Source organism: Acomys russatus, chromosome 12 (assembly GCF_903995435.1).
Source record: "Acomys russatus chromosome 12, mAcoRus1.1, whole genome shotgun sequence".
Classification (NCBI taxonomy): Eukaryota; Metazoa; Chordata; class Mammalia; order Rodentia; family Muridae; genus Acomys; species Acomys russatus.
In genome coordinates this window covers 38,624,473-38,636,556 of record NC_067148.1, presented here as the reverse complement: position 1 = coordinate 38,636,556, position 12,084 = coordinate 38,624,473, and the positions used below count along the sequence as shown (strand labels likewise).

At 48.2% G+C, this 12,084-nt stretch overlaps 1 protein-coding gene across 2 annotated transcripts in view; it reads left to right on the top strand.

The window, feature by feature from the left end:
• Ngef (neuronal guanine nucleotide exchange factor) overlaps positions 1–12,084 on the top strand; it is an 86,724-nt gene that overhangs the window by 65,357 nt on the left and 9,283 nt on the right. For both annotated transcript variants that reach the window (XM_051154266.1, XM_051154267.1), the window contains 2 exons: positions 10,095–10,255; positions 11,776–11,928. In XM_051154266.1, the coding sequence (XP_051010223.1) occupies positions 10,095–10,255; positions 11,776–11,928 (314 nt within the window). The remainder of the gene's footprint in view (positions 1–10,094; positions 10,256–11,775; positions 11,929–12,084) is intronic.

Here is a 12,084-nt window from a genome sequence, read left to right as displayed (position 1 = left end):
CTTCCTGGTCCTGCTGTTTCTCTCCACAGATGGTGAGAATTTGCGTTTTCAAGATCAAGCAGGTAAGCTTGCCTCTGCCACGGCTGCCTTCCTTCATGGACGTCCTCTGCTTTCTTACAAAATCTTCCGGCTGGTTTCTGTGCTTCTTCCTAGTCTTCTGTCTCAGGCGAGGGGGAGGGGAGACGCTCAGCGGGTGGAGCCATGATGCATTGGGCCCAGGGGTCCAGTAGGTTGCTGCATGCTAGGCTGTTCTGTGGAGAGAGACAGAGCAAGGACATAGGGAGCCTGAGGAAGATTCATAGGGTAATCTGTGTAAAATGTTTGTCATTCTCCAAAGGCTTACTGCGATGACAGAGAATGTATGCTAGCTACCTCACTAAAAAATATCCACAGCCAGTGTGGTGGTTTGTGGTTGTAATCTTAGCACTCAAGAGGCTGGGGCAGGAGGATCGCTCGAGATGCATAGATCTTTTATTGTTTTACATAGTTTCAAATTTATTTATTTAATATTGTGTGCATATGCATACATGATACGTGTGTGTGCATATGCACATGTGATACATGTGTGAGTGTGTGCCTATGCATACATGACACATGTGTGAGTGTGTGCATACGGAGGTCAAAGGACAAGCACCTTTTCCCACTGAATCATCTGCCCAACCTGAGACTCCTTTTTCTGTAGAAACCACATCGCTCTGAAGGGAAGCAGCGCTTATCTTCCAGTGGCCACAAATACTATAACAAATGGCTCAGCAGTTCCTTCGCACCTGCATGACAATTTACAGCCATCAGTAACCCCAATTCCAGGGGCCGCACCTCCATCTCTGGCCTCCGTGGGTATCAGGCATGCCCACAGTGCACAAACATACAATAGTCATTTTTTAAAAGCTGTTATTTTAATATTTGTTGAAGTTGCACAAGCTGTAATATCTCTCTACATCTATCTCTATTACAGTGAAACAAGAAAATAAAATGTAGACACCATAGAAACTTAAAATTGATCCAGTGGCAGTGCATATCTGTAAATCTGTACTCCCAGCATTCTCGGGGCTGAGACAAGAGAGTCTCCAGTTCAGGGTCAGCCATGGGTATATAGTGAGTCTGGGCTAGGTTGGGCTACACAGTGACACCTGCCTGGAAAAGCAAAGCAACCAACCAATCAAACAACAATGACAAACCCCATCAAACCACAATGTTTTCAATGCTCTTCACCTTGGGGTGGGAAAGGAAGCTGTATAATTTCAGTCAATTTCAATGACAGTTGTAAGGGTGCTACGCTGAGAGTTCTGTGACTCATGCTGCCTGAGTTGCATTTGGGGCCTCCTCCCAGTGCTCCGTGCTGTAGTATAAATGACAGAGGGCTGGGCGATGGCTCGCTGGGTAGCATATTGACCTCTCGATTGTGAGAACCTGAGTTCGGGTTCCCAGAACCAATGTAAAAGGCCAGGCGTGGCAGTAGGACTATAATACCAGCACGGTAAGATGGGAGGCAGAGTCAGGTGGCTCCCCGGAAAGCTCTCTGACAAGCCCTGATGAGGTTCTAGGGTCATTGCCAGACCCTGTCTTAAAAACAAAAGGATACATGCAAGAGGAACAGGAAATGGCTTGTGCTGCTTTCACACACACTGGTGAACCCAATTCAATCAGCTATGGAGCTCCATCAACAGTGATGATGAGCCATACAGAGAAAAAATGGTCCAGGCTGTCAGCACAGAAGGACAAGGGGCTGCAGAGATGGCCCAGTGGTTACAAGTGTGTGTTTCCTTTGCAGAGGAGCAGAGTTTGGTTTGTTCAACGCCCATAGTCGGATGGATTCACACTGCCTGTGACTCTGCTTCCGGGGCATCTAATGCCGCTGGCTTCTGTGGTACCTACACACATGTGTACAAACACAGAGACACAAATATACACACACATAATTTAAAAAAAAAAAACTATTAATGCCCACTAAGTAAATGAAAGAAGTAAAAGTCAATTCACTAAAAAGCGAAAAAGTCCAAGCAAAAGCTGTACCAAGCTTTCTCTGTGATCAGACTGACAGAAGATGACCTTGATTTTAATTTCTTTCTGCCTCTCACTTCTTTTTTTGTTTTGTTTGTTTTTTGTTGTTGTTTTTGTTTTTTTTGTTGTTGTGTTTTGTTTTTTCGAGACAGGGTTTCTCTGTGTAGCCTTGGCTGTCCCTGGACGCACTTTGTAGCCAGACTGGCCTTGAACTCACAAAGATCTGCCTGCCTCTGCCTACCAAGTGCTGAGATAAAGGCCTGTGCCACCACCTCCAGCTTGCCTCCACTTCTTAAATGCTGGGGTTACAGCTTGTACCTCCCCAGCCAGATCACAGAATGCTGGGGTTAAACCCAGGGCTTCATGCAGCCCAGGCAAGCACTCTGCCAACGTAGGCCACATCCCCAGCTCCAGCCATACGCTTATACTTAAAACCAGCTTGTGAAAGTACTTATGCGAGCACTGCACAACACAGTTCATAAGGGCTTGATGATATTTGTACCAAGCTCTAAGAAAGAATATATTTGCAGAGTTCCCAGTCTTTAACAATCTGGAACTTATAGTATAAAACAACCAGAGCTACAGACCTTTTAAAATGTATTTGTTTTCAAGCATAACTAGGGTACACCTTAGTGGCAGAGCCCTTGAATAGTATATGCAAAGCCCTGGTCCCATCCTCAACTCTGCAAAAGAGAAGGAGAGGGAGGGAGGGAAGGAGGGAGAGAGAGGGAAGGAGGGAAGGGAGTTAAAAACAGGTTTTCAGATGGGCATAAGCCTGTAATCCCAGCACTGGGAAGGCAGAGGCAGGTGGTTCTCTGTGAGTTCGAGGCCAGCCTGGTCTACAAAATGAGTCCAGGACAGCCAAGGCTACACAGAGAAACCCTGTTTCAAAACAGAACAAAAACAGGTTTTCAAAGAATTAAGTAGGCGAATATTTACAGCATACAATGTTTTCCAAAGAGTAGAATATCACATCTGCAGGGGACTGATGGTGGTGAGGGCTCAGTGGGTAAAGATGCTTGCTACCAACCCTGAGTTCTAGCCCCTGGGTCTACATGATGAAAGGCGAGAACTGACTTCTAAATGTTATCCTCTGACTGGCTCACACACGTGCAGCATACCCAGACCCACCTCACACATGTGCAACCTCACACACGTGCAGTGTACACAACCCCCGACACAAATTAGCAGAATGTAATAAAAAAAAGAAAAAACTTCATTTACATATTTTTATAGTTTTCCATGGATTAGACTGATATACTTTAAAAAAAAAAAATCAATGAGGCCAAGCTGATATGCACCAGCTCTATTCAACATTAGTGTGAGCATGTGTGTGCATGCTCTTCTGCGTGTTTAAAGCCTGGCTTTACAGATTGATTTTAAAGATCTTAATGTGTGCTTCTCTTTTGACAGTTAGATGTTCAGATTTTATTCTTCAAATCAGTGGCAAAGATCTGGGTTTTGTTTTGTTTTTTAAGTTTTTATACAGGTCCTGGGATTCCAAATCAGGTCCTCATGACTTCACAATAAGCATGCTTACCCGCTAAGCCATCTCTCCAGCCGACTCAGAGCTCTTGTTCAGTCTATGTTCGATGTGAGACAGGCAGCCTCTGGGTCCTGCCAAGTAAGTGAGCCTGTGGCCAAAGCATCCCCGGTTCCTTAGCTCCCCAGGTGGCAGGTGTCCACCTTCCTCCTCATGACATCCTTGGGTAGCCTGAGTTTGGCTTGGTCCTAGAAGAATCAAGATTTAAAACAAAATGTGCTACCAGGCTGGGGGGGGGGGGGGCGCGGGATTTCTCAGTTGAATTCCATTTGCTAGTTTGCTCTGAAGCCCTTGATTTTGAATCACTATTTAAGAACAGGACAGTTTGGGAAACAATTAGAACTTATTCAAAGTAAAAGGCCAGGGGGAAAAGGTGTCAGGAGATGGTGGCTTCTGCTGGGTCTGTCAGTCTGCCTTTTGTTTCTCCTCTGCCTCTTTCAGGTGCTGGCCAGAGCCCAGCATACTTCTTCTGATGCTCTGGGCTTTCTCACTCATTCTTTGAAGGCCCCTCCCCACCGTGTCACATCTTGCCTACAGTAGGGTGAGCCTCGTGCTGACTTAACTGAAATGGCATGGCTTTTCCTTCTTCTTCTTTTTTTTTTTTTTTTCCTCTCTCCATCTTTCTTTTCCCAGTACCTTTGGAGAGTTGCAGTGTACAGTCCTTGGGCTTCAAAAGAAAAAAGAAAAAAAAAAAATATATATCTAGGGTATCTCCACAGGGAGGTCAGGGAGCTTTTATAGAAGGTGTCGGGGAAGGAATGGAAGGAGACCACAGATCAGGGAGGAAGAAGGTACAGGGAGGGTGGGGCTCTCCTCCCAGCCAAACCTCAGCCTGCCTGACTGCCGTGCCTGCCATCTGGCATGGAGAAAGAGAGAGAGAGAGAGAGAGAGAGAGAGAAAGAAAGAAAGAAAGAAAGAAAGAAAGAAAGAAAGAAAGAAAGAAGCCAGAGGTGCCAGGAATGACTGGTGCTTAGGCTGTGGTGGCCTGTGTCCCTGCTCAGGACCCTGTCTCTGCAAAGGGGCTTCTCTAATCTAGGGGTCAGGCTGGGTAGAACTAGAAGGGTGAGGAGGGCGTGGTGTTTTGAGCATCTCCAGGGTAGCAGATACACACAGACACCCAGGTGGAGTGTCCTGCAGGCTGGCAATGGGATTGGCAACCAGGCCCAGCGTGCCCAGACAAGAAAGAGCTTCGTCCTTCCGTGGAAGGAGATGGGAGGGAACCTTACAATCAGCCACGGTCTGAGTCTGCTCAAATTAAGAATGGAATAAGGCTTGTGTTCCATTGTTTTCACCCCTTTTTTTTTCATACCTTAAAGAAGGCTCTGTAGAGAGACCCTGTCTCAAAAAACAAACAAGCAAACAAACAAGTTTCGTTTGGATTACCATATGAAAATATAGAGTTCATATGGTGGGGAAGGCAAGATGGCAGGAGAGTGAGGTAGCTGGCCACAGTGTGTCCACAGTGAAGAAGTAAAGACAGATGAATTCTGATGTTCAGATTGCTTTTCTCCCTTTTATTCAGTGACCTATGGAGATACGCTACCCACATTAGGGTAGATGGTCCCATTTCCATCAACACCCGCTAGAAATTTCATCACAGAGTTGCCCAGAGGCTTGTCTCCTAAGGTGATCCTAGATCCTGTCAAATTGATGATATTGACCATCACACCTGGCTCTGGCCCAGCCCTGACTCCTCTCCCTGAGGCCAGTGCACTCTGAGCCTGTCTTCCGGTGTCTAGAGGGAGGTGGTGCTGACTCAGGGTCTCCCTTTTGCTGGAGGACAAAGCTAAATGTATGCTGGGGTAGGTCACACTACAGAAGACACCAGACAGGGTTACTTCTCACAGCCTGGCAGGGTGTGTGTGTGTGTGTGTGTGTGTGTGTGTGTGTGTGTGTGTGTGTGTGTGTGTGTGTGTACATGCTCCTTGAATACATGACAGGAACCTGATGGGCCTTACTGGATATCTTCACTAGGGGCCCATAACGCATGGAGAGCTGTCACCTTCCCATGTTCAACTCTCCCTCACCACTGCCCTAGTCCCTGTCCAGTGTGCCCAGTGTGGCTCTGATTGGGGATTGGCATCCTTAGGAGTGAGCTTCCGGTCATCCTTTGTCTCTCAGGCCCAACTTCACCTCCTGGGTAGACCCACCTTGCCCTTCTGGCCAGAGGCCAGAGCACCTTCCCACCCTAAGTTAAGCAGTGCCCAGTTGGTGGGCAGCCATGCCCACAATGTCTCTCTGATGCTCTATGGAAGGCTGGGCCCAGGGCTGTGCTTCATACATGAACCTCACTTCTTGTGGAGCTACCATCCTCCGTTAGTAAGATTAGGCAGTTATCCCTGGAAGCGGGGTTCTGACCACTCAAGGCCAGTGGACTGTTGGCAGCCCAGCTGCTCACAGCAAGCAGACACATCACGGCCCTCACCAATGACAGAACCACCTGTACTGGCCCTCCAGGAAACAGCACGGACTGACTAGCTCTTAGCCTGAGCAAAGAATGCAGGCAGGGTGTGCTGTGATTCTCATGGATCTTGGCAGCTAAAAATTGGAAGAGTTTAGATCTAAGAGCACTACTGAGGGCCAAGCTGTGATTCATAAAATTTAGGTCAGTCTAATTGGGTGGTCCCTGAGCATCCCATCCAACAGCCGAGCTCACAGAGGGGGAAGATATGACGGTACTCAGCATGGCTAATTCATAAACTGTACCAACAATGCTGACATGTCGACCAGTCTCTTCCTCCTCCCCTCACCCTCTGTGTGTGTGTGTGTGTGTGTGTGTGTGTGTGTGTGTATTTCTCTCCATACACACACACACACACACATGCACACACTATACATACCCACAAGCACATTCATGCCTGTATTCATTCACACAGTCACACACTCATGCTCAGATACTCAGACATATTCATATATAAATATAAACATGTGAGCAAGCCTGTGCACAGGCACACACATGAGTCATTTTTTCATCAATGTGATAAGACAGCTGAGAAGTAGAGTCCAGCATGGTAGCACATACCTTTACTCCTAGCACTTGGGGAGGCAGAGGCAGTCAGATGTCTGTGAGTTCAAGGCCAGCCTGGTCTGCTTAGCAAGCTTTGTGACATCCATTGCTACATAAGGAAACCCTGTCTCAAAGAAGGAGGAGAGAGGATTTATTTTGGCTCACAGTTTCAGAGGGTCTGGCCCACAGTCAGGTGGCTCCATCACTGCGGAGATCAGGCTGGATACCATGGCAGGAAATGTGTGTTGGAGCAAAGCAGCTCTCCTTTTACCAGACAGAATGCAGTGAGAGACAGGAAGAGGCTAGGACAAGGAGAGACCACCCCTAGTGACCTACTTCCTCCAGCTAACCCACATGTCCTAAAGTTTACACCATCACCCAAAATAACAGTTGAGGACCAAGCTTTCGACATGTGAGCCTGGGGGCAGGGTGGGTAGCTCCCATTCAGACCACATCTAACACACTCTTCAACGCACTGTCCAGCAAGTCTCACTACCTGATGTTGCCTGAGATGCCCATCAGTCTGCCCTTCTCTGCTCCCCTGGGATGTAGCCGCAGAGTGGTGTCTGTGGTGCTGTGATCACTGCTAGAGCTCGGGGCTACCGCAGACGCAGCAGGTGTCCAGCGAGCGTGTGGCACCAGGTGGCTGAATGGGTGCCTAAACAAGGAGCACACTGGGCCTGGCTCCCCCATCTCTTATTTCTTTTAAGGTTTTATTTTGGGTTTTGTCTGTACTGGGGATCATATTGAGGGCCTTCCACATGGCAAGCAAAAGCTCCACCACTGAGCTCTATCCCTCAATCCCTCGTCTCTCCTGCATAGCCATGTAAAGGCTTGAGTGGCTGAGTCAAAAACAATATTGATAAGGAAAAGACAGCTACAATGATGTGGCAAATAATGTGACATTCTAAATAAAGACAAACATCCTGGCCAAGGAAAATTCACAGATGACTAACCACCTATAAATGGATCAGAGCAGGGAGTGGTGAGTGAATGGGCTCAGCCAGCATCAGCTGTGATTCAGGACAAAGCCTGCTGGGTGTCAACCACAGCATAGCTAGTCCTGGCTGCCCCCAAACCCTGGTCCTTAGCGCCATTGGGGCAAAAGCTATCTAATCAGCAGCAGGGTAAGGCAGAGCACTTTCAAGTATAGCCCCAGGGGTCTCTGACAGTGTCCTTAAGAGCCTTGCCTTCTTGAGTTACCATGTGGGGATGGAGGGTCCCTCAGTCTGTGACAGAGTTGTCTGTAGTCACCTGGGTTACTACATGCTCTTGGAGCCTGGCTGCTCAGTTATCTTGGCAGTCTTTTGAGAAATTAAACCTAGCAGCATTTGTAACAGAAAAGCTTCTAGAAAACTTCATGCCCAATGTGGCCTTCCTGTCTGTGCTGGATACAGGCAGCTACATGAACCAAAGAGGAATTTCCAGCCAGCATTGGGTCCCAGGACCACAGCTCACGGTATCTCAGCCCTGATTGTTTTAAGTCAAGTGCAGACTAAGGACCTTGAGGTCTGGGGTGGCTGTGATGTCTCTGTGGACTTTCTTATTGTTGCTGCAAGGTGTCTCCAAGTTACGAATACATTCCTTGTCTCAAAGGGCCTCACCAGAATCACTGGCTGGCAGTGCTTCATAGGGAGGAAGTGACCAGAAACACCCTATTAACCCTGCTTTGCTATATGACCCAAACTGGCAGGAGTCATAACAGCCAGGACATGGAAAACCCTTTGGTTGAATCCGTGCTCTTGCACCGTTATCAAGTCCTGTGACTTTGAGGGCACTGCTCACCACTTTGCATCTGTTTTTCTTATGGTGAAACAGGAACTTCCACATATCCCTTCTGGGGGACCCCAAGGGTTAATGAGACAGTTCAGGAAACCCATTGCCCACTTCTGCCACTGCCACCAGAGTATGTGTGTTCTGGGAACCAACACCAATTGCAGTCACATACCTCCTTCCTCGTCCAGACCTGCTCAGTGCTGCTGTGGTGTCTTTGCTTCTGTAGACTGCCATCATGTCTGGGCTGGCATGGAATGATAGAAATTTACACCACCACCACAACCCCACCCCCCACCCCACCCCCCACCCCTGCACACCCAAGATGCTGGCCAGAAGCCTGAAGTGGAGATGTCAGCAGGGCTGCCCTCCCTCTAGGCTCTAAGAAAGGATCTTTCCCTGTCTTCTAGCCTCTGGCTACTCCAGCTGCCACCCTGGTCCCCACCTCCATCCTCTATGTATCTCTATGTCTCTTCTCTCTCATTTCCTTTATGGTGGTATCTACAGTGATGGTTTTAGTTGTCAGCTGACACAATATAAAATCATCTGGATTGTCCAGATTGTTTTATTATCTATTGACATAGGAAGATCCAGACTAAAAGTTGATGGTACCATTGCCTGAGCTTGGGTCCTGGACTGTATAAAAGAAGAAAAAGCGCGCTGAGTAAGGAAATGTGATTCCTTCTCTCTCTGCTCGTGACTGTGGGTATGATGAGCCGCTTCAAGTTCCTGCCTTGACTTCCTTGAAATGTCCGGCTCCATCCTGGAAGTGGGAGCTGAATACATCTTTCTTAAAGCTGTTTTTTCCCCAGTTATTTTATCACAGCAACAGAAGCAAAACTAAACACGTAGCATTGTGGGTAGGACCCACCCTGGGTCTGGAATGGTCTCACCTCAAGACCTTCCATTCAGGCACAACTGATAAGACCCATTTTCACTCAAGGGCACAGTTGCTGGTCCTGGAGACTAGAGTGTGAAGATAACTTTAGAGGGATCAACGGTACAACCTGCCACACTTTCCCTTCAGGCATCTGAACCAACCCTGGGTTAAGAGTCAGTGGAGAGTGATGGGACAGACAGTGGGCATGGCTCCCGCTGGTTTCAGGGTAGGTCATTTGTAAGTGCTAAAGGCGAGCTAGCCAGGCCTGCCGCCAGGAAGTTTTGAGTTCATCACTTTGGTAAGTCAATGCTGATACAGAAAAGAAAGGTGCCCCTGAAGGCCAAAGTAAGATTTTGTGTTTCTTTTTCTTTTTTCAAAATGAAAATGGTTTTCTTGATTACATTATAAAATCAGATGCTAAAAGAAATAATAGAGGCTTGTTTAGGATTTTTTTTTTTTAGACAACGCAAAAGCCAAAAAAAATAAATAAATAAAAGTCACCCAAAATTTCACCCTGCCTGATTGGCATCTTGGTCTGTTTCCTGTAAGATGGAGGGCAGGCAGGGTCCTGCCACTAGCTGATTGCTCTGTCTGTCTCTACACCAATAAACACAGTCCAGAGACATCTTTGCCACCATGTGCCTCTGTCATAAGACCAGCCTCTTAAATTGTTTCTTCTTCTATATGTTGGTCCTTAGCTTATCACCAGGTATTCAGGTGACCAGGCTATGACAGAATGCTTGCCAAGAATGAAGGACTTATTCTTTTGCACTGGGACAAAGTTGGCTTCTGCCACACAGCTGCCATCACAGGCCTCCTGACCTCTGCCACTAAGGACACCCTCAGCGCTTCTTAGCAATAACGACAAGGTCTCTTCTGTGTCTGCACAGGCCATGTTTGAGCTGGTCACCTCCGAGGCCTCCTACTATAAGAGTCTGAACCTGCTGGTGTCACACTTCATGGAGAATGAGCGGCTGAAGAAAATCTTGCACCCGTCCGAGGCCCACATCCTCTTTTCCAATGTCCTGGATGTCATGGCTGTCAGTGAGCGGTGAGCACTGGATGACCACCTTCCTCTGTCTTTCCCATGCTGGCATGTGGCTGAAGCCGGGCTCCTACATTCACCCCCTGGGCTTCTAAACCATTGAATGTTGTGGATTTTTTACATTAAAAAAAATAGGATGGATAAAGTTACAAAATCTAGGTGCTAGGGAGGTGGTGCAGTGTGTAGAGTGGTTGTCTTGCAAGCATGAGGATCTGAGTTTGATCCCCAGAACCCACAGAAAAGCCAGGGGCAGCATGATACCCTTGTAATTCCACGGCTGGGGATATGGAGACTGGCTGGCAAGCTGGCCAGGCTAGCCTAACTGGTGACCTGCAGACTAATGAGAGACAGTTTCAAAAAACTAAGTGGATGGCTCCTGAGGAATGACACCTGAGGTTGACCTCTGACCTCCACACATACGCACATGTACACTCACACGTGTGCACACACATACATGTGAACCCAAAGGCCAGAGGTACCCCCTGGATCTCTTCCCATCAGCCTCTGAGCTCTGTGTGTCTCTGTGATGCTGTGAGTCAGAGGATTCTCCCACACTGGTCAGAGGAGAAGTGAGGAGGAGGAGGAAGAGGGGGAGGAGGAGAGGGAGGAGGGGGAGGAGGGAGATTAAGGTGAAAGGCTTACTTAGCACTCCCTAGCCACTTGAGCAGTAGCTGGGCTAATCTGCCACATTCAGATGAGGCAGGGTGTGGCAGAGGCAGTCCTCCCCTGCAGTGGAGAGTCACTCAAGTGTCACATGTGGAAGCCCGGATGTTCCTGCTGTCTGCCTAGGGACCCTCCAGTTGCCCCTCTTTGCACCGATGCCTGCCTTTTCTTTGTAGTCCCTGCCCCTCCTGGTGGCCGTCCTATCCAGTAACTTCTGGAGGTGATGGCTCAGCGATTGCCAGAGCCACCTACCTGTGAGGCCTCTGAGCTTGCTATTTACACATCAACTTCAACTGTACTTTGAAAAGTTCCAGAATACAGAAGTAGAGACATCCGTGTTACAAGCCCTATGTGTCAGCCACTGGCTTAATTAGTGATGAGCACGGGGTCAGTCTGGGCTCATCCAGTCCGTGCCTCCCCCAGTACCCAGGGGACCATTCTGAGTCAACTTGACTACCATTCTATTTCATCTGTAAACACATCACTACACATTTTTTTGTTGTTGTTGTTATTGGTTTTTTGAGACAGGGTTTAACTGTGTAGCCTTGGCTGTCCCGGACTTGCTTTGTAGATCAGGCTGGCCTCGAACTCACAGAGATCCATCTTCCTCTGCCTCCCAAGTGCTGGGATTAAAGGCGTGTGCCACCACGCCTGGCCTCACATCAGTACACATTTCAGAGATACAGATGAGCCTTGTGCCTTCTCTCTCTGTATACTCCTGGAGGTGCCACCCGTCTAAGAAGACAGCTGTTCAGATGGGCCACTGGCATGCAGAGTCCCAGCCACCTTGTCGGTGGGTGCTGGTTTGTCTAGCAGGCATGCTGATTTCCAGGTGCCTTCAGCCCACCCTTTGCCTCTTGTAGGTTTTTGCTGGAGCTGGAACATCGCATGGAGGAGAACATTGTCATCTCAGATGTGTGTGACATCGTGTGCCGCTACGCAGCTGACCACTTCTCCGTCTATATCACCTACGTCAGCAACCAGACCTACCAGGAGAGGACATACAAGCAGCTCTTGTGAGTAAGCCACCCTTGCCTGGGGACTACGCAGGAGCATACTAAATCACATGATTTGGCCAGGCAGGTGAGGGCATCCAAATCTAGCATGTTCCCTGAGCATCTTGGTGTCACTAGGAAACCATTTGTCTAGCTGTGCTCCCAGAAAGTCAGCTT